Genomic DNA, 23122 nt, shown 5'->3' with positions numbered 1-23122 from the left:
TACTGATCATACGGATCTCGATTCTATGATTGGATCCATGATATGATCATATCGATCATATGATATGATAAGCCCAACCCTATAGACGTAATTATGGGTCGCAACACTTTCTTCCCTATACGCATCAAATCACGATGCTAAAATATTACTCAATATGTCACACATTCAAATTTAACAGCTAAAATCTCCTTATTTTTCTTTTACCAATCAATCAATCAATCAAATTGCCTGTGACTCCGACACATGTTCGAACCTCCTTCACTCACGTCCTCTTTGGCCTGAGGGCTGAACTCTCGATCGATATAAATTCTTCCAACGGCTTGGCTCAGGATTCCGTTGATGTCCTTAACGCACCGCTGCCACAGGGGTGGACTCTTCTTAACTCCTTGAACGGCTCGCAGGAATACAAACTCCGTCTCACGAAACTGGCTTGTGGCCGTCGGTGCGAAAGCTTGCAGCACGCGCCAGCCTAAGTAGTTGTGAATTGTTGATCTGCGGAAAAAAAAAAATATATATATATATATATATATATATATATATATTAAAAAAGGAGTGTAAATTGCAAGCTGCAATGTACAGCTTGGGACATACTTGCCTGGAATCGACAGCTTGCAATTTATCCTGTCTGGAATGTGCAGGTGTTGCTCCCACAAATAGAGACGTACAGCAAGCCAGTAAGTGTTTATTGGTCGAAACAAACAATCTTGCAACACCTGGATATTCCAGGCCGGATGAACCCCAAAGCTGTCGATTTCAGCCAAAGTATGTCACAAGCTGTGCCAGATGTCTCTTAACAATTGTAATTTAATTTACATTGTAATTTATAATTTACGTATAGGAATTGTTCTATGGGCAGAACTTGTACTGCCAGTAAACAACACTTCTTGTTTTGTGTGCATGAGGTTCTGTGATCACCGAACATTCCGGATATTCTATCTTCTTCTCTCTCTCTTCTGAAGAAAACTAGGGAAAGAAGGGATACTGATACTACATGTCGCTACATCTTTGTTCGTTTGTTTGTTTGTTTGTTTATTGGTACCTGCGGCTAGTAATATCGGGGTTTTGTTCAGCTTCAAAATTTCATTCTACCCCAGCATTTCTCTTGCACAGCCTCATTACATGCATCTCTGCTTTGCTAACTCATTTCCCCTGGGCCTTCCAACAGTGTTTGCTACGCCAGTGAGAAGCATCTTTAAATGCATCACATGTGCTTATTTCCAATGTTTGAGGGCGTCGACCGTTCGTATATGAACACGTCAGTGATCGTTTGCCCAGTGCGGCCCTAAATAAGTGGTTTCTCAGGATAACCGGTTGCTCTAACCCACGATTTTATTACAATAGTTGATCTCTAACCTTGTTACCTGGACTTTGCGTATAACACGTTAACAAACGAACAGGTCTCACGTCTAACGCGTATCCAAAACAAAAATAGCGACGAGTTTAAACTATGCGTGACGCTATTCACAAGGTACGATTAAGTGATTAACTGATTGACTGATTAACTGTTGGTTTACTTGACTGACTCATTACAGGATAAAAGGCGCAGAAAAATTGAGTTCCTTGTGCCACACTTACTCTTTGGCTTGCTTCAGGTACTTGAGGGTTGTGTTGTAATAGTTCGGTTCCCTGATGACAACGTCCTCGTCTTCGGTCAGTGTTTTGTTCACTTTGGCAAATATCTGGTTCAAGACCTTGAGCCAGTTTAGCTGCAGTATCGAATCATATTTCTGATATAGCAATGCATAATCTACCAAAAGCCGTGTAAAATACTATGGGGTACACTCGGGCGGTGGTGGTGGTGATAAGGTGTCACCACGTACCCAAGCAGCAAAATGCACTGAAAGTCGAGTGCAATAGGGGTGGACGGGTAGATGAAAGGCCTTGAACACATTCATGAAACTAGAGAACATTGATAAGACACATACCGTCCACCCCTAATGCACTCGACTTCCAGTACATTGTGCTGCTTGGGTAGCGGGACTTCCGTGATAACGTGCTATCGCTTATCACGTCCGGGGGACACGTGTTGTAACCATGCGGCTAACGCAGCGCCACCCTCGTGTATAAAAGCAGAACACAAATCAATAAATATGTTCTTCCATTTACAGCCTTCCTCTGGTGTTTTGTGGTACGACCGAACTGGCGACTACGATGGGATCGGTTCGTCGGTATCGACCACAACAAGGTGAGCGGCAGCAAGCGACACAGCGTCGGAAGCAGTTACCTACGTGCGGTATGTCCAAGTCTTAGGAATTTCTACCGTATGTGGAAGGGGGAGATGAGGATATCATATCCTGTGTCTAACGGTTTGGACCTACAAAAGCCTCAAAGATCTGTTGTTGCCGGCGAAACCAGGGGACAAATCGTACGAAGAGTTGGTGAAAGTATACATGTGTACTATTGGTCGCCGAGAAGTTTGGAAGCCTCCTGGTGCTTACTGAACGAACCGTGCCGTGGGGATGTTCCCGGGCAATATTCGCAAATTGTATTGCATATCAAGGCATTGCACGTGTAGGAGGCTGTCCCGCGTTGATATTTCCTGGTAATGCATGACGGAAGCGACATACGTGTTCCAAGAATATCGCATTTTCATTCCAATATGACAGTTGCTACAGTTAGTAGCAGAAACGAACCCGAAACTAAAATCCCCACCAAGAGGCGGCCCCAGCGAAGGTTGTAAGATGTGTAACCGAAGAAGTCCAGGAAAGGGACAAAACCTAAAAGACTTCGTTCAATGTAGAAGGCCATGGAGCTCTGCGTCCGTACGAAGTAAAAGTCTGGATTGCTAATAAACCCAGTCAATATCATAAGAGCAGCAGTACCCATGATCTCGCGAGATGTTTGTATCTTTAGTGTCGATACGAACGATAAAGCCAAGCAACTGGGAAAACAAGTACGGCGCTGTGTTCTCGCCAGGCGTCTGACTGATAACGGGTTATCGTTCCAAACTACAGTTCTCAAAGAATCTCAGGTGAGGCTATGTAACGCAACTAGACCAAATTTCTGTTTTTAATTACAGGAATACCGCATGTCCAGTTATGGGTGACTACTCGACCCCCTCCACCCGGACCTTCACAAAAGAGGGGAAGCTACGGAGATGAAGAGGACCTGGAATGAATTCCAAGCGGGTGATGCTGTGAAAGTAAAGTGTAGCAGAACGGATGGTCCTGCATGGCTACCGGGAAGGACACAAAAGGGGTTGAGCGCTGCTACATATACAGTAAGAATCGATAACTAAGAACGATTTGCGCACGTAGATAACATCGCAAAGTTCCACGAAACGAGCCCGACGATGCCTCTTCCAACACCATTCGTCAAGTCTTGGGATGACAACGGGGTCCAGACCCTCACTCCTGACAATATCGTCGAGGAACGTTCGCTGGCACTCCATTTCCCGGAGACAACGTCCCGGAAGGACAGCTCTCAAGACTTACAAGCTCAGTCGACAGACTCGACTAGTCGTCACCACAGCGTGGAACACCCTGTCGAAAGCGGCCCCGTTCCTTTGTGAAGTACACGGAGAAGACGTCCGCCTCAACGTTACGTGATTTAACTTAGGGTGGAGGAACGTTGTAATAAGGTGCTAACGCTTAGCACGTCGGGGGTGATTTGGTGACGCGTGTGATAACCATGCGGCTAACGCAGCGCCACCCTCCTGTGTAAAAGTCAAATGAATAAAGATGTTCTTTCACTTTCCTCTGGGACTCACGATACGACAATTTTAATGTTTGTTTTTTCTTAGATTAGTACTTTGCAGCACAGTATTTGTTTTCCCTGCCACCAGGTTTTTGACGTAGAGCTGTGCATATGGCTGTCGTCTACGGAAGGCGGGATGCATGGGATGACGCCTTACTTATTACTCATTTTTACTCAGCGCTTCTCTTTGTTAACTGAGTGGCTTAAACATCATTGCACTGTTTGTGGTTCCTGTACGATGCAACACCACCACCCCCGAGACCGATTCATATTTCAAACGTAGCTTGAGTGTACGCTCTTTCAAAATACCCTGGGGTATACACTTGCGGTGGTCGTATATTTTTAAAGACTCTCTCAGACTATTAAGCAATGTGGTTCACTAGAGAATTTCTCATAATTCAGTGACATATTGTTTTCCTTCCCACTTCGTACTGCCTTAATCAAAACTTGCCTCCGGGAATTCGTCCGACAAGTCTGCAACTCTTTGGCGGTTGTACATTTTTTCGAGGACTCTCCTCTCCTCAGGCGCTCGCGTCCTCTGAAACAAGAAAAATAAATTTAAGGATGCTGCTATCACACGCCAGGCGGCGCAAGGTCGTGAACATAAGGTAGCGCGCTAAGTTTCCTGTCTATATGTTAGTGTCATTGACTGTTTGTTAGAGAAAAGGTTAACTCTCCATAGGCATGTCCTGGTCGGTGCGACTGATCCCAAGCAGCTCTCTTGCGAGTCGTTGCCCTGCAGAGCATAGAAATCTTACGGAGAGAGGCTAGAAGGAAAGGCGGGGAGGAGGATCGGAGGAGAGCAAATGACTTTAACGGGGCTCTTCCCTCTCTCAATGTACGCGCCCGGAGGCAGCCATATTGAATCAGCCGAGGGCACGTCGCGTATCTTTAGCCCGTAAAAACGGGCGCAATTCCGAAAACTGTTGGCAACGCTTGCTCCGCCGCTTCCGTTGGCTACGGATTTTGTCACTGTCTGCGCCCACCCAGGCTCGAAGCAGGCTCGAAGGGTCGAGGCAGCGGCGGTGGCAGTGTGGACTGTGGAATGGTGTACTTTGACGCTCGGTGTGTGTACCGTTTAAGTGTTTCATCTTTGAGCACAGGCCTTGTTTTCTAATTAGTGTGCTGTGTACATGGCTGTGTATATACGTTGTTCTATCCGCTTGGGGACGCTGGCTGATTCAATATGGCGCTCCTCTCGCCCGTACGTCCCAGTTTCGATGGTTTCCTTCTAGCATACTCCTTAAGATTTCTATGCTGCAGCGAGATCGGCAGTTATCCCGCAGCCGCAGGGAGGAGCAAGCCGGAGGATCCCCTCACCGGTTCGCGTGACGTTTCCGTGACGTTTCCGCCAAGATGGTCACGTGTGAACGTCCTCTCCCACACCTCTTCCTCGCGTGTTCTCCGCAGCGCGAGGCCGGTTGAAAGGGAACGCCCCCGTTATGTCACAATGTCGTCACACTGACGTGGAGCATACATCTAGCCGCGCGGGAATTTCAAACCGTGTGGTTTCGAACGATTTATAACGACGACAATAAGTTATGCCGCTGAATCGGCGACAAGTGAAGCTGGCATTCGGTAAATTATGGAATGCACTACCCGTGAAGGCGGAATCTACCAATTGATGATTAGAGTGCGAGCCATCCCTTTAATATCCTCTACTCGCATTGAGTAACTGTGGGCTTACTTTGGCTAACTCCGTTTCAAAGTCCAATATGTCTTCCGTGATGACTTGGACTTCTTCGCTGCTGACTTCAGGCCTCACGATCCGGATGGACTGGCTAATGTACGCTTTGTACGCGTCTACAATTGCAGAATTGTGGGCACTCGTCTGATTGAGGAGTTGATTGCGGCCAATGCCGAAACCAGGCTGATCAAACTGCGAATAAATGTACGTGCGGCTTTGTTCATGAATCGAACAAATGTTAACCGTCTTTCAAGAGCATCCTGTCCTTGACACTTACGCTGATGACGTAGAATGTGGCGTTCCTGAGATCCTGAACAACGTTCATGGCAATAATAAAGCTAAGTCCAGTTTCGGAAAAGATTTTGACGAATGTGTCCTCCCAATCCGGCGCGGAGTCGCTCCCGTTTCTTATTGGCCAGCCGCTGAGGCCCGTACGGTTCAGGAGGTTTCGCAGGGCCTGGAACTTAACTTCTTCTTCCACAGCTACAAGTCAACGCGTCATCATTACAACCTTTCTCACAGACACACACAAGACCGACAAATAAAAAAAAGGAGCAATATCTTACATTCGTCGATGCAAGCTTTGTATGCGAGGATCACTTTGTCTGTGATATTCTGACGTTCCGCATCATAAGGCGCTGATTCCAAGATATCTGCGCAAGTACGCGGTTTCGCCGTTTTAACATGGCTTCAAGAAGTATTAATTGAGAACAATATGCAGGCAAGGGATGCATATGCTGATAACGCTGCACATGAGAGAAAAGATAAGAATACTTGAGTAGTGGCAAAGGAGATCAAGGTCGTTTGCAGTCAACTGGAAAACGTTAAATCGAGCCCTTCCACGAATAGCGATTATCGTGCCGTCGTGGTCATGAGTTAACCATATGCGTACGAACGCCTCCAGTGCCTCTGGTGGCGAAAGAGAACACCTTCTTTATTCGCCGTCTCCTATCCTCCCGTGTTTTTATCTGTTTTTTAATACACCCAATAGGATCCAGAGATCTTTGATCAAAGGTGGATAATGCGTTAGCCGTGGATGCCGTCGCACAGCCAATGTTCCTGCAGGCGATAACCCCGAAACATACAGCACTGTTGCCACCTGCTTTGGAGACTGTGGAAGGGTCCCGACAAAAGTTTACCGAACACGCGAGCGGTTTATTTCCTCCTCGGTGCGACACCATACCGGCGAGCGGAAACTCGTTCACTGGGCTCGTTTACTCGTTCAGAGGGGTGCGCTGGTAGCGACGCGCCGTGGTAGTTTCGGTATCGCTTGAATGTGATCGAAACTTTGTTTGAATTGGTGTCGCTACCGGCGCACTCCTCCAACCACCCCTCTGAACGAGTGAACAAGCCCGCCTCCGCTTGCCGCTAGGGTGCCGCACCGACGGGAAAGTACACCACTCGCGTGTTCCGTAAACTTTTGTCGGGACCTGTACGTAGTCGGGTGCTCATCCTTCTATAGATTGCGTCGCACCAGATAGCCTCACCTCCTTTCGACATCTGCAGCATTCGTACGCGTACTCTCACACCTCGTAACACGCGACACAACCACGCTCTCAGTGGGTGAGTCAGTGCGCCTCCTACGCCCCTCACGAGAAGACGCCTTTCTGTGTCATGGAAAATGGCGCCATGCCCGATATCATCCGTTGTTACAATGAATTAAGGCACATTCTTAAACGATCCTCAACTCGACACTCCACTGCGCTCGAGCGCCAATGTCCCTTAGTCCCTTTGGGGAGTAAGCGCATCAATTACTCCCTTTTGGGAGAAAATGCTTGTTTTCGTCCCTTTGGGGGATGAAGAGCACCACTTAGTCCCTTTGGGGAGTAAATGCGTGTTTTCATCTCTTTGTGGAGTAAGTGCTCCTGTTCGTCTCTTTCGGGAGTAAATACGTCTTTTTCGCTCCTTTGGGAAGTAAGTACCCCAATTACTCCCTTTGGGGAGGAAATGCGTGTTTTCGTCCATTTGGGAGTAAGTGCAACACTTAGTCCCTTTGGGGAGTAAATTCACTGACACAGAAATAAGTCCATTTGGGTGTAAATGCTTGGGACTAAATGAAAGTCACAGAGAATTTCACGCTCTGTTCTAGCATTAGCAGGTATATATTCTCATTCGTGTACATGAATGAGGACACAGTGATGCACAATACGACATGCATAGAGCACAATTTCGCAAGATGGAAACGCGAACTATTTCTTTCTCTCTGTGGGTGGAAAATTGCGAAGTTAGCAGAGTCTCTTATTCCATCCTTAGTCAATCAAATTCACGAAGAGCACGTATTTACGTAGACACATTAATGAGGCAGTTTGCGAAGTTCAGTAACTATTTGCAGTCCTAGGAGTAAAATGGGACTAAAACGGTGACTAATTGCAATCTAGGGGACTAGAAGCTTCAATTATTCCCTGTATCACCGCTTTTTTTCCCCCTCTTCTTCTTTGTAGAATGCACACGGTAGAGGCCGTGTTTTCCTGAATAGCTCGGTGGGTGCGCTCCAGTAGGGGTGCGCTTGTTTCCTCCATTCACGGGTAGGGTCGAGGATCATATACGAACTCGGACGGCTTTGATTCGTCATTCCCGGTAAGAGAGTGTCACAAGTTGTTGCTTACCTTTTAATGTGGCGTGCAGCTGCCGCCGCAGAGCCTCGAAGCTGCTTACCCGGGCCCGGTCATCCGGCACAGGATGGTTTCGAACCCAGTTGTTGCACACGAAGGCGTAGAAGTTGTCGCACGGGTCGACGGTCAGGTCGAGGGAATCCTTTATCTCTTTCGCTGCCGATGAGTCCGGTTAGAACAAAAGCACGTTCGTTATAACCATTTAACCGAAATGAAACTGTGGGTCGATAGATGATAAGACAGAGTATAATGCAAATCTACCGCGAGGAAAAAAGGGTCACTGAAGTCGTGACAGTATATTATTGTCTTTCTTCTTCGTTTGTGGGTGTAACATTTGTCTCACCTCTTTTTCGGCAAGCAGCAGAATCGCAGTACTCGGAGGGAAGCAGCCGCGATTTGCCTCGGTTGAGGTTTGCTGTTTAGTTGAAAAGGAACATGTTTAGTCCTTCTTTATGAAATTGTTAAGCGTCAGCAGCATTACCAAAAATATTATAACATTTATACATTAAAATATAAGGGTCGTTAGCGCAGCACATAATAATCGTGCAACATCTATGTGAAAGTCGTCCAGTTGACGAAAGTAGCTCGTTTCTAAGTAGTTCTAAGTAGTTTTCGAAGTAGTTTCTAAGTCTACACTCTGAGCAACAACGAGCAATTTTGGTCCTTATTTCGGGAACTATATAAGCGCTATTACAACCGGTAGTCACTTTCGGAACTAAATGCACGGAAGTCGGAAATTTTATGCAAAATTTAGGGACTACTTGAAGTGCTGGGGAGGAAATTGCTTGGTCGCGGGACTAAAATGGAGACTATTTCCAGACTAAACGTTTAAAACAAGGACTTCGCACATAGCACGCTGAATGCCAGCCACTGTACACAAAAATGCCCCTACCACTCTTGATCTGTGGAAAACACGAGGCTTATATACGCCTTTTTATATCAGTTAACGTAATACAAACGTACTACTTGCGACACGGTTGTCTAGAATCGCCCGTCAGTAGTTCCGCAGGCCATATTTCCTTAGTTGCCCTCGGAAATGTTGTTCCAGTATTGTATTTTAAGAAAACCCGTATGCCGCACGTGTTTATTACTCAAAATAAATGATCTTTCAACACCTGGAGACTTGAGATGGGATAAATCACAAGGTGCTGATTTCAGACAAATTGTCGCAAGCAGTACATATGTATCACAAAAAGACGTACACCTCCACTATCAACAAATCAGGGGGAGCGAGTAATCTCATTCAGGGTGATAGTTGGCTGAGGAGCGCGTTATATGCTATGAAGTTCTATTTTTTTGGGAACGTAGAAGCTGTAATTACTCTCCTGTTTACTCCTTTCTCTCTTATCGTCTATAGCCTAGAGCCCATAATCGTTCAAAGAACGTATTTGTTGCAACGGAACCGGCACATATGACCTGTGACGCTCTAACACAGCAAAACGAGAGTGCAGCACATAAGCCAGTTTCGCTACCTGACGGGAGAATGTATGCGACATGAAAACAGGGTATTAAGCCGTCATGAATCTACCGCGATCAGAGGCTTTATATTGATTACTGTTTGCCTTTACCGTACGAGGGTGTAAAGTATGATCGAATACTTTAGGGCTACGTACGTTACGCCTCGTTCATCTTTGTCACAAGTTTTAGCAGCCTTTCTGCCATAAACTTTTTCATTTTATCTTTCTTTTTTATTGCTTCGGGATATAACTTCGAAAGCTTCCGTACACAGAAGATGAAAACGAAAATATCAACAATGTAACAAACAAAAACAAAAAAGAAACAAAAGAGAACTGTTATTTCTAGACCTCCGGCAATTTCCCGTAGTGGATGAAACTGAGTAGAAGATTGGTTGTCTTTATGGGACTGGTTACGAGCTACTACGATATAGGGATGAATCACTGACGTCACATATCTAGGGGGCGCCAGCTCCGAAAAGGCGGGTGTACCGAATTTCGGTTCTAGTTTTCGTTCGCAGCCATATGCCGTCTTGAAGATTATTAACGTTGAAATGTTCCCTAAATTTGCGTAAACTTCCGTCCATTTAATCCCTTAAAGGACTGAACTCGCTCATTTTTTTTCTTTTTTTTTTTTTTTCACGAAGGTAGCGACTGTGGCGCCACCCTGCGGTAACGGATAAACTAGTACTGTCTATTACGGTATGTATAGAAATTGTGGTATTTTCGAAGGCTAGCGTACCTCGTAGTCTAGTCATTGCGACTGCTGTGGTGGCGAAGAGGGCGATGCATAACAGCATGAGCAGTGTTGCCAACACCAGGAGGTACCTCTCCATTCTGGTTCGCTTCTTCCAGCACCGCTCCCTACACGTACAAATAAAACGTGTGCAAGTAATAAGTCGCGTTTTAGCCGGTACCCACACATTTTCGAGCGAAACAACGTCTTCTCTATGAGGGTATTTGGATAGTATCACATAGCGTATGGCGCACTTTTGCATGCATATTTTGATTTGCACTCTATAAGAACGAGAGCTTCACCACATAACACGTTCAGAACCGACCGTCCTTTAGAATATGACACCGTTCTCTCTTTTCCCATTCGTAGTAGGAAATGTATGCCTTTTTGTTTTGATTTGGATTCATATTCATTGATACAAAAACGCATACACAAGAGAGTCATTCCGAATTATACGGTTGGTTTTGAGTGTGAGTTTCCAATGTGAACACGAGAGCCTGCAGTTCAAATCCTCTGTGGCCCGTCACATATAGGTATGTCCTCGTGAAGCCGATGAGTGTCTAATTTCATAACTGTTCGGTATCCCACAAGGCTCTGTTTCTTTATTTATATACGGTGCAACAGCTTGATAAAAATAGCTACACATATCGGGCCCATAATTCAGAATATTGTCAGACGACTGTATAAAACTAAAACGTAATGAAACCATCACCTTCAAATATTGTCATGTATACTGTCATGTACTCACCTCGCCTTTCAAACTGCTTCTTCCCAGCGCTTTATCCTCAATGCACAACACACTACTTTCGGTATAGAAAAACACACCAGCGTGAGTCTCTTAGCAAAGCTAAGCAAAGCAGACTGGCTCTACCACTTCACACGTGGAAGTAGGTTTTGAAACGGAGACCTGACGTCAACTGATGAGCAAAACCCAAGACTCTCTCGAATCGTGACGCGTGGGTTACTTCCTGCACATAAAGCAGTGATCACCCCGGGTCAAAAAGAAACAAAGAAAAGTAGAAAGGTTTCTATGTTCACCTTGAGAAGCGGAGACAATCGGTTATTTACGTGTATACGGATACGTTATTTCAAACGTGGACGCGCGCCGTTCAAGTGTATGATTTGTCTTAATGAAGGCTTTCATGCACAATACTTCCTTATTCTCTGATGTTCCGCGACTTTTTTATTACTCGATATCATTACTGGTTGTCTACAAGCATTCTGTGTCGACATCCTATGTTCTTCCAGGTACACTTTGCACGTGTATTTTATTTTTTATTTTTTTCGTGTTCCGTGTATTTTTACAGCACATGCTGTCCCAATTTGAATGACCGTGAAACCTGACTAGTTTGTTCTAGCTTATATAGTGCGCTATCATAAAATGCGGCAAATATCCTTCTAGAACAGTTCCTCCCAGTTGACAGATGGGCTGAAGTCGGCCTTGGAGTCAAGGGGAAAGAGAACGGAACATCAGGAAAGGTTAGTTGGCATCGTGAAGGATGCGGTGGTTGTGCTGGGGAAATGGCTCGCCGCGTTGCCGGCCTCACAGAGGTGGGCAACGTCACGACTGACGCCTGACTGGGGGAAATGTGCGTCCTGGGCCGACTTCTAAGGGAACTGTGCCGACATATGTCTGAAAGCGTCTGAGGAAAACCCAGGAAAAACTCCCAGACAGCACAGCCGACCGAGATTCGAACCCGGGTACCTCCCAGACTCGACGTGATATGTATACAGTCCGACTATAGCTCGCTACACAGCCTATACTCGTAAGAATAGTATAGGGGATAAGATAGTAGATTAAGTATAAGTGGATACTGTATCTATAGTAACGAACTTGGAACTTCACCCCATTAGCACGGTGAAGGCCAACCACTGCATATAATTTGTGGAAGCCGCGAGACGTACTCCTTTTTGTGACAATTAACGTAACTGCATAAGTGGAACGTACGTAAAATGGCGTGTACGCCTCGCCTTTTTAACCAATCAGGGAGCAGAACGACATCATTCGGGATAGTGGTTGATTAAGGCCGTGCTATGTGGTGAAGCTCTGTTTTAAGTTCCTGTTCTGTTTGGGTGCTGTCGGCACAATTCAATGTGAAGTCGGCCCAGGACGCACTGATCGGTGGAGATCAACATTCCTTCTAAAGCGACAACTACTATACGGGGGCACTTCAACGTGGACAGCCGCGTAGGTCCGTCCGTAACAGTTGTGCAGAGAAGGCAAGAAGAGAGAAAAGAGAAGCAGTTACGTTGACACACGAATCGTAGCCAATTTGCTTTTCTTCTTTCTGAAACCATGATTCATATCTGGGACGAGAATACAAAAAAATACAAATAAATTCATGGGGAGACATTTTATCGTTCCCATGGACTACCACGCCTCTTTCACAACTCATAACCGGCGCACACCTCCTTTCTATGCATTCAATATTTCATTAGCTAACGTCGGCTGGTGGCAAACTTTTTACCGGTTTTCCTTCCCCTCCGATCGGACCGAAAACCAATTACGGCTGCTGATCCAAGGCGATGCTGACGATGGCGAAAGGTGACGGGCGCAAAAACTTGCCGGGGGCGTCTAATGATATCGGCCGCATCTGGACAATTAATATTTAACCCGTTTCTTCTTAATGCGAGATTAAAATTTTCGGCGTTATTAGAATCGGGGTTCCTTTTAGGTAACACTATACTAGCTTTCATTTTCTTTTTTTTTTACATATTGAAAGGGGTATCCGAACGATATTAATAATTCAATACGAATATTAAATTATTAAAACTAAACACTAAAAATTATGTTATAAAAGCGAGTATTAATATTAAATTATATTATTTATTTGATATTGCCCGCCTGTGGAGCTCTGCAGTCATTCTTTACTTTTTTTATGTTATTTGTTTGTAAGCGTGAATTCCTTTATCCCTTTGCACCAACAAACTGCGTTGAAATTTCTCAGCTGTATACGTCCGGGAAACGTCCTATCGAAGTCCCGAAACGCCCTTCCTTCATAAAACAGGTGGTGATTGTGGTAGTGTGGTGCGCATGGTGCGTGTTTCCCTTCCCTCTTCATCCTTTCATGTGAACCTTTTCGGAGTGGGGTAGTGTCCTGCACTCAACGCAGGGAAACATCCCACATCATCATCATCACCCATTCATCTATGTTGTTGTTGTTGTGGTGGTGATGGTGCGCCGAGGTGAGGAAATAGCTTTTATACTTTTATAGCGATCCAATGAGACCGTTCTACGTGCACGAGGGGAAGGGGAAAAGCTGAGGGGGCTGCGCGAACGGCTGACCTACTTGCATAGCGTACCGTCATTAAAAAAAAAAAAAAAAACGCTCTCCCCTCACTTTTTGCGGATGCGGAGTGAAAACGGTACGTATCATTCTATGCAGTTGTTGACCCCCGGCATGTTATGTTACGAGGTTCTGTTTTATGCCTGCGACATGCGCGGCTATCACGTGATGAATGCTCGGCAAATTTGGCAAAAACTTGGTAACTTTACAGAACAAGGGCGTGCAGTTGCTGGTCGTTCGCGAACAGATCATTGTATCTCCCGTTCAGCGCACTACGTTGCGATATTAATTAGTTGATATGACTGCATATATGGGGCGTGCGCACGTGTGGTTATTTATTTATTTTTATTTATTTATCAGTACTGCCAGCTGCTTGAAGTTATATTCGGGGATCAGCGCGGATATCAACCCGTCTCAGACTATTATATTCCATAGCCCATCAAATGCGATAGATAGATAGATAGATAGATATACTCAATATCCGCGCGGAAGCGAATGCGCCGGTTTCAACTTGTTGGGATCCGGGATCCAAATGGTAGCGTAGCGGAGGTAGTCAGGCAGGGGTCCGTCTCCAACAACAACAACAGAGGTTTATTACATGTTCGAGGTGTAGACGAGAATAGACAACTAGCTACTGGAGCCCAGCGCTTTTAAACAAACAGACCGGAAACTGATGTCACTTTTACATAATGACAGTCGCGCTCGCGCGTCAGGTCCGGTCCACCATATCCTTGGGAAGAAGGCCACGTCTCTCTTGTTTCGGCTGCCAAGGTCTGTCTGGTCAGCGGGAAGAATGGGCGACTTATCCCTGTTCGTAGACATAATCCTCCCGGAATAAAGGGTGTGTCTAGACGATCACAAAGGGTATGTCTGGACGATGGTGCACTGGAGTCGAGAAAGTCTGAGCTGCACGTGGCAATGCAACCAGGTGGCTCGCTGAATCGCAACAGCTCCTCCCCCGCCGGCCTGGACATCACGAAGGGGAGCAGTTCCTTTCGCTGCTCCGCTGAGTTGATGAGTGGACGGCTAGGTTCTTTTCTTATCGGATGACACCCTTGATCATACGACGGGCTCGGTTCCCGAGCAACTTGCCAGGAGGTAGTTCTGCCTAGAGCCTCTGGACTTCTGGCCTGCATCCAATGGAACTGGGGACACAGCAACGGAAAGCAACTACAGAACAAACACACCAATCCGAACTCCCGCACAAGAAGTGATCCACATCTCACCACTCAAACTATACACCAGACTCTGAAAACCTATCTTACAAATGTGCACTCCATCCCCCTTAATCCTGCTACTATATTCATGGAATCATAGTAACGTCACACTCAAAGCAGATGTAGGAATCGTAAATCACTCGTACGAGAAATCCTACCTTTACAACATTAGGGAACCATCATAATTTACAACAATTTACACTCCATGCGATCAGATGAGCCCACTCAGTCGATCAGGGCAGAGGTCGTCAGCATTGTCTTCTTGACGCTCCTTTTTTTTACAAGTTTCCCCGTTCGCTGGCAGGTGGTACATGACCTTACGTATAGGTCAACGTCTTTTAAGCACCCGGGCCAGTAATACTTTTGCGTTAGACGTAACTTAGTCCTACGAGCCCCAAAGTGTCCTGAGTCCGGATTACCGTGAGCGATACGTAGTTGCTCAGTCCGGTACTTTTGCGGGAGAACAAGCTGATCAAATGTCATGCCCTTTCGGCTTTGGTAACGCCTGTACAGCAGGCCGGATTCTACATGAAACGCGATGTTTCCCTCTGATAACCCGTTGCTGATGCTACTGCGCCAACCTGTAAGCGAAGGGTCGCTCATCTGCTCCGACACCAAAGTCTCTCTATCTATACTTTGGAGACTTTGCTCATCTTGAGAATTCGGGAAAAGTACACTGTTCTCATTCCACTGTTGATTTACGCTGGTCGCGCAATTTCTCTGTTCCCGACAGAAGCTCTGGTCTACCTTTCCCGCATCAGTCGTGCTGCCACTCGCCTTGTTCGCGGCATCCAATCCTTCTCTACTTTCCAATGTCACCAGGTCGCGTGAATTTCCTGGATTATTGCGACACTTCCGTTTCCTCCGCCGCCGTGCTTTTAATGGCGTCTCCACTTTGTCCACTTCCCCCGAAAAACACTGACCTCGTTTTCTTAACTGCTGCTCTGATTCGTTAGAAAATATGTATCTGTAATACCGAGGAAGATTTTCAGACACCACCGCTTCAGTGCTGAGTTCACCAAACGGGCCTTTTATGGTTACCCTTGCAATAGGAAGGCGTACGCAGCGCTTTTCTGCCACTTGCTTAATGCTAGCGCTCCGACCTGTGTAATCCCTTCCAGATACACAATCTGGGTGAACCATGTCCACAGTAGCTGCGGAATCGCGGAGAACCTGACATGGATTGCCGTTCACAACCATCCTTCGCACGTATGGTTCTAACAATTTTGCATCCTGTGCCCTGCCACTGACATAAGCAAAGGCCACTTTGTTTGGGCAATTAGCTGCATAATGTCCAGGTTCGTTGCACGCAAAACACAGCCGCTGCCTTTGAGTCTCAAACGCCTTTACAGTCTCGGAAGCTACCACTCTTTTGTCCTCTGGCTTTGGGGACGCTAACCTACTTTCGCCTCCAGCTTCCCTTCTGTTGGACTGACCTCCTTCGGCGTGTCGGCGAGAGAACGGACTTCCAGGCTCTACTTTCTCCGCTTTGAGGAGACTCACCCTTACATCTTGCAATTTCCGACGTGTTGCATATTCTTCTGCGAGCTCAGCGGCTTTTTGGACATTCATGTTACTTAATCTGTCCTGAACCCAAAACCTAGCTGACTCGGGCATGCAACGATAGAATTGTTCGAGCGCTATACACTCAATTACATTGTCATGATTTCCGTGCACTTCGGCGCTTTTTAGCCATTCCACTAGATTGGCTTTGAGACTATATGCGAATTCCGGGTACGACTGCTCGGCCCTCTTTTCTGATGTGCGAAAACGCTGACGAAATGCTTCTGTGGAAAGCCTAAACTTTTTTAGAAGAGCTGACTTTGTCTTATCGTAGCTCTCCGCATCTTCTTTAGTCAAGCGCGCTACGACATCGGCGGCTTCGCATGGTAGCAGTGTTAGCAACTTATGGGGCCAGGACTCGCGTTCGAAACCAACTTTTTCGCAAGTCCTCTCAAAGTTGACCAGAAACAAACCAATATCCTCGCCAATTTTGTATGGTTGCAAGAGGTCTTTGATTTTGAACTGGTCTCTCTCCCCATTTCTTGACACGGGGCGACTGACTCCTTCTCTTTCAAGTTTCAACCTTTCCAACTCGATCTTCTTTAAGGTCATATCGTATTCGCGTTTTTCTTTTTCGGCGCGCTCCTGCTTAGCCTTTTCCTCGTCCTGCTTTCTTTGTACTATCATCTCCCAACATTCCTGAAGTTCCTCATTGTCTGCTCCAATTCCCTGAATGAGCTCAATGATCTTCGGCTTCCGTTTCACCTGCCCTGCACTACCTCCCAATTCCTCGAGCAAAAGTAGCAAATCTGGTACTCGTAACTTGTTTAGATCCATGGTTCTCCCTTGAGTGTTAGTTTTCCTTTTTGCCCTAACCTTTTAGTAGCGCGTTAACACTTCAGCGCTTCCTACAAAGGCGCCTATCCGATTTTTGCCTACTGGCTACACACAGTCTGGCTATAATCTGAGCGGAAAATGCAGAACACTCACCCATACAAAAGTTACGGCTCGGCGAAGTTCATCCCAGCGCTGCCAACCAGTTGTTGGGATCCGGGATCCAAATGGTAGCGTAGCGGAGGTAGTCAGGCAGGGGTCCGTCTCCAACAACAACAACAGAGGTTTATTACATGTTCGAGGTGTAGACGAGAATAGACAACTAGCTACTGGAGCCCAGCGCTTTTAAACAAACAGACCGGAAACTGATGTCACTTTTACATAATGACAGTCGCGCTCGCGCGTCAGGTCCGGTCCACCATATCCTTGGGAAGAAGGCCACGTCTCTCTTGTTTCGGCTGCCAAGGTCTGTCTGGTCAGCGGGAAGAATGGGCGACTTATCCCTGTTCGTAGACATAATCCTCCCGGAATAAAGGGTGTGTCTAGACGATCACAAAGGGTATGTCTGGACGATGGTGCACTGGAGTCGAGAAAGTCTGAGCTGCACGTGGCAATGCAACCAGGTGGCTCGCTGAATCGCAACAAACTATATAGTGCGGACGTCATTGTCGTATCTTGCATACTCGGCTGCGGATGCTGTCAGTTCTATCCGCCCTCACCTTTCCCATCACACTCTTTAAAAAAAAGGGGGCGGAGCAGTTACACCTTTTAAGATGTAATTTTTGTCGCATACGTTGTGCCTAAAAGGTTGCAATGTTCTACCTGCTACCCACGAATGATATAGAGTTACCGCTTATGATTCAGTGAGCCAGGGGGGCCGTATGCCTTTTTGTAGCAATTTGAACGTATGACAATTCATTTTACCACCTTTTTACACTCTTCATCGGACGCTATGTTGACCTAGGTGGTAAAGAGAGAAGTTACCACCTTTTCACACCCTTTTCTTAAAGAGTGCATACCTCCATCCATGAGAGTATTTCCATCGAAGAAACAGAGTATCATTACCGGGAACTTAGTGTCCGGTGCTAACCGCTATCGGTTCGTAAACACCGGACCGCCACGACCACCAGATGTACTCCACATTATTAAAAGATCCCAAGAACTATATACGGCGCACGTAAGACGAAATAAATAAGTAAGCGCGGACATGTCATCTCGTTTAGTGGCTGTCTTGAGGCAACATAAAGAAACCCAATCAGCGAGATAGGTCGAACGCCGTCCCAGACAGAGCACTTCTATGAGTTCCATCGGTGTTATTTGTCTGGCCGTGTTTCTGTCGCACTCTATAGGTGCTAGTGACAGCAAGTCAAGTGCACTGGCTCCTTTGTGTTTGATTGCTTTCTCTCTCTTTTTTTTCATCTTCTTCTGGAAAGGAAGGTCACTGCCGAAGAAGAAAGCAGTGCTCGAAGTTCCACAAGACCGCGTATGTTATTCTGCCGGTCCATCAAAGCGTATACCAGGGTTGCGGAATGGGATCACCCATTCCTTTCGATTCCATTCCTTTCAATTCCTCGGAATAAAAAGGTATGGTCAATTCCCACTCCATTCCATTCCTTTAATTCCACCAATAAAAGAATTAGGCCCGTAACCGTACTAGCTAGCCCAGCAGTGCTATAGAGGAGATTGACATTACCTAGCACGGAAAAAGCACAAAGACAAGGTTATTTCGCCCTCCTCCTCCTCTCCTCCTCCTCTTCATTGGCATCATCATTACAGGAGTTTTCCACTAACGTAACTGGTGCATGTGATGTGGGGTTGCGGACCTCACACTAGTGATGCCAAAATCTCCATTTTATTTTTTCTTAAAACCAAACCAAGCCATGGCCCTTGACCGTGTGGCACCCAGAGCATTACATTCCGATTCCATTCCGCCTGCGAAAAAAAATGCCTAATTCCATTCCCATTCCATTCCATTCCAATTCCATTCCGGGCTCTGATAAATCTGGAATCATTCCGAAACCATTCCAACCTCGGAATGGCAACTCCGCAGCCCTTGTATATAGACCCTGATTTCAAACCTTATTTAACTCAATGTCTGCCAAAGTGATTGTCAGTTTACTGTCATGTGCAAAACGTTCAGTTTTGATTAGGGAATTTCTTTTAACTGCAAACGGTGTTATACCTATACCGCAAGATTGAAGTTCAGTACATGGGATGTTCACAGATACATTCACAGCTGTTCGTGTATTCATCGGGATGAAGGTTACTCTGAAGAGAACGAAGCAGACGACAATTACCTCGTCTGCTTTCTTGTAGCCTCTGGAATACCTTCCATGGCTACAAGGATGCAGGCGAGTGCCCCTGGAGGGTGTTACCGCGAGACAGCAGTTTTTGAATAGTATAGACGATCTTACAAAAATGCGAGCGCCGCCAAGCGCGCGGCGCAAAGCAGCATGGGAACTTTGAGGAGCACTGTTCTGTCGTCTGCTTCGGTTATGGTTTATGGCTCACGGCCCATGAGCCCCTGCGCGCGCCACAGGTGGCGCTTCAGAAAAGCAAGCGGCACGAGAGGGCTCATGGGAACTTCGAGCGCCTTGAAACATTAGAGACCGTCAGAGGCGGAGGTAGAAGAAGAACAACAGCATTCCCGGTGTGCGCAGCAGCAGCGTCTGCCGTGATAAACCATAACCGAAGCAGACGACAAAGCAGTGTTCCTCAAAGTTCCCATGCTGCTTTGCGTCGCGCGCATCTTTTTCAAAATCGTCTATTGATGGACCTACACGCCACCGAAGATATGGGGTCCTTGGACAAGTTAGAACCCGCGATTTTATTTTTTTATTTTTATCAATAAGCAAACTCGTTGCCTTTCTTCGATAAAATGAAATGACTCTGTGTCCCTCTGTTAACGTTGAGCAGCAAGGACATCCAATACAAACTGCGATATCGCTTCATGCCGGATACTGCCCAGCTATATTACAGCCAATCAATGGAGTTCCACTATCAGTACCAGCCTCCAGCCGATGGCGTACTTTGAAGGAAATGCAACCCTCGCCTACCCTCTCCCCAGCAGCGTCCCTTCCTCTATAATGTCATTCAAGACACGAAAGTTTAATGTAAGCATTCATTCATCGCCCAGCGCTGTAATAAAGGACCTTGTGAATGAAACTGCCTCAATCTGGGCTCGAAAGTCCACATTGAATAGGCGTTCCAAGTTCCAAGGACGGCCTTTGAGGAGAGTTCCAGCGCTGTCAGCAATCTTTTGCTACGAACTGGACGCGCGCGGATGCTGCACTATTGATGACGTCGATAGACGACATCAATGAAGAACGACGACTCTGAGTTTCCTAAAAAAAGTATTTCGACAGTGACTTTCTTAATTCGTGCACGGAGCTGGCAAAGCGATTTTCAAATTAACGATGCATAGTATTGCACCGCCATGTGACCAGCGTAATTGAAAATTACAGCAAAACCAGCAACGTCATGTATCAAGTCGACTACTCTTTCCCAATTATTATTTTTTAATTCCGTGTTAGCGCTGCGAAGCAACTGTGGCTATGAGCGGCGTACAGGCGTGGACAGATGGAGAGAAGACAGCAGGAGGGAGTGGGGGGGTTAGTATGCGTCCTGGGCCAACTTCAGGGGGAACTGTGCCGACATTCGTCTTGAAAGTCTACAATTCTAGTCGCGAACTACAATATCCAACTCATATCTATTTCCGTGTCCATGATTGATTGATTGATTGATTGATTATTTAATGGGGCAATGCACTAACAACAACAACAACAACAACAATAAATGATGGGGAAGTGATTATGACATGGGATGCTTCCCAGTGGTAGCCACAGGACCCTACCCTACTTCACAGAGGTTAATATGAGAGCATGAATTAATGCGCTAAAATCAACTAGAAACACCCGAAATCACATACATATCGTCCTAATGCACGCGGAGAGTCACAGCAGCGATTTAATAGCGACATAAGTTTAGGTTCGCAGTCAAAAAACACGTAGAAGGTTTAAGACTGCACTGTTTTCCCCATGAAGTCAGCCCAGACGCGATCCCTCCCGACTAGAGCACGCCGCGCCACCTAGCGGGAACATCGATCTTAAATACAACGTATCCAGAGAGAGGGCCCAGTGTTAACTCACTCCGAGTACCGTGCAACATAGTAAAGATACTGCCTTTATGAAGTCTACTATACGCAGTAAAAATATTTAAAAAAAATCCATATTTATTCTGTATTGATTGGCGACAGTTGGTCTTTCAGATTTTTTCGTTCGTCCGCTCAAGGACAGGAATCATTGTTAGAATGCGTTGATTCGATCCCTTTGGGTGGGGAGCTTTATGCGAGTCTTCGTAAAGCGCACTCCACTTCGAAGTGTAGCATTTCTGTAGGGCGGTAATACTGAGTGAGGTTGAACCAATCATGTTTTGTCTTTTTACAGGAGGTTGATATCAATAAATGCACTTACTGCACCATGTTACAGGGATACGCTGCTTTTGCATATGTGTGTATTACTTCCGAAATTTTCGTTAATCTTGGATGTTTTTGTCTTGAACATGCTTCTTTTTTTTTTCTTTTTTTTTGTCCCCCTTCTCTTTTTGTTAAAGTTTCTTCTACTCTAATCTACTTTAATCTAATTTCTACGCCTCGCAGTCCCCCCTTTGCAAATGTACGTAAATAGTGAATATTTGAATAAAGATTATTGTTACTACTACTACTATTATTATTATTATTATTGCTGTTGTTGTTGTAACAACAATTTCGACGTTGTAAAGACGATTTAAACAAAATTAACGTAATGATAATTTCTATACCTTCCCGTTAACGTACACAACTTTTCTTGGTGTCCTATAGTAACCGCGATTCCATGAAGTGATCGAGACATTTGGATACACATTTTTTTTTTTGCGACACTAGAAAAAAAAAAAAAAAGAAAGACGTATGAAGAATAATAACACATGCACACTTCCAGTCGCATATTGAAAACGCTATGCCTGCAGTGATCTGGATTTCAGCTGCACGTAATTGCCAGGAAGACTCGAGAAAAAAAAAATCTGTAAAGTTTAAACATAACACGTACACGCGTAACTTCTCCCACTAATACTGTACACTCAGTACTGTTCGAACTTCAAAACACTATAGACGTATAGCGTTAACACCTGCGTGCAAAGCAACCTCCGCTCTCTCTCTCTACGGATCTCCTCGTCGACTCTCACGCAAGCGATTATGGACAGTAGTTTCACGTACCTCTTCTCTTCAGACTTCGTCCCATCCATGGCAATATTCCACGCCCGTCAACGTTATACGCAGGCAAATTGCGCGCGGGGAGGTTCCGTCACACAGTCCAGAGCATCTTCTCTGCTTTCTGCTCCGATTTCGCCATAGCGCCTGGCTTTTAGGACCTCGTGGTTTACGCACGCCAAGCGAAGAACTGGCAAGGAATAGCAGCAGCAGCGCGGCGTGCGCGTTCCGTCCGCGCGGAACACAAGCGGCCGATTGCTCTCTATACCGAAAGCTTGGGTCCCCGTTCGTCCGGGGCTCAGCTCACACAATAGTCGCGAGTGGAGCTAGATAAAACCCGCGCGCGCGGGAAAAGGCTCCGTTACTTGGTTATATGGAAATCCGAGTCTTATATATATACATGTGCTCGCTTGAACGTCGGATTTTATTGATCTATATAGCAACTATATGTTGGCGAGAGCTTATAAACTCTCCGCGTATATCGACGTTGCGAAAGGCTGCGTTTACAGAAAGAGGTGATAGGTGTTCCGTGTGCGAGCCCGAATGCGCTGTGGAACGAAAAGGAGTGTCTATGTTGCACCAAGTTGAGAAAGGTACGTGGAAAGTGTAGAGCTCAGTGGTTTACACAGGATTTCGTCCTTTAGGAGGATTTTAGGAGGTCTCCTCCAGATTTGGGGGAGGGGTGTCGGGGGGGCCTGGATAAATCACTGGAGCTTCTCAAATAAGCATTTCAGTTTTATTCCCGCGCGTACTTGTCTGATTGTCGCTTCGTGTACTTGGACATGCGCCTTCGATTAATAGTTAGCAATTGTTCTCGTTGTGTTCCAATACACAAATGTATTTGTGTTGAC

General features: G+C 46.0%; 1 protein-coding gene and 1 long non-coding RNA gene across 3 annotated transcripts in view; one reads left to right on the top strand and one right to left on the bottom strand.

The window, feature by feature from the left end:
- The window catches only part of LOC135370414 (neprilysin-1-like), a 45004-nt gene extending 22443 nt beyond the window's left edge, over positions 1–22561 (bottom strand). Inside the window, exons 1-10 of the mRNA XM_064604159.1 lie at positions 22278–22561; positions 10192–10313; positions 8339–8410; positions 7990–8151; positions 5950–6036; positions 5661–5866; positions 5384–5575; positions 4148–4234; positions 1576–1706; positions 267–492 (exon numbers count right to left, since the gene is read on the bottom strand). Of these exons, the coding sequence (XP_064460229.1) occupies positions 267–492; positions 1576–1706; positions 4148–4234; positions 5384–5575; positions 5661–5866; positions 5950–6036; positions 7990–8151; positions 8339–8410; positions 10192–10313; positions 22278–22306 (1314 nt within the window). The 5' untranslated portion in view covers positions 22307–22561. The remainder of the gene's footprint in view (positions 1–266; positions 493–1575; positions 1707–4147; positions 4235–5383; positions 5576–5660; positions 5867–5949; positions 6037–7989; positions 8152–8338; positions 8411–10191; positions 10314–22277) is intronic.
- On the top strand, positions 2106–3696 carry LOC135370413 (uncharacterized). Of its 2 annotated transcripts, none has more exons than XR_010415332.1 (2): positions 2106–2185; positions 3020–3696. It is a non-coding gene; the product is annotated as an uncharacterized LOC135370413 (long non-coding RNA). The 2 variants fall into 2 exon arrangements; XR_010415333.1 differs by having other exon boundaries at positions 2156–2233.
- Positions 22562–23122: the final 561 nt, after the last annotated feature.

Source organism: Ornithodoros turicata, chromosome 10 (assembly GCF_037126465.1).
Source record: "Ornithodoros turicata isolate Travis chromosome 10, ASM3712646v1, whole genome shotgun sequence".
NCBI classification, from domain to species: domain Eukaryota; kingdom Metazoa; phylum Arthropoda; class Arachnida; order Ixodida; family Argasidae; genus Ornithodoros; species Ornithodoros turicata.
Note: the sequence above shows the minus strand (reverse complement) of the source record. Positions and strands in the feature narration are given on the sequence as shown.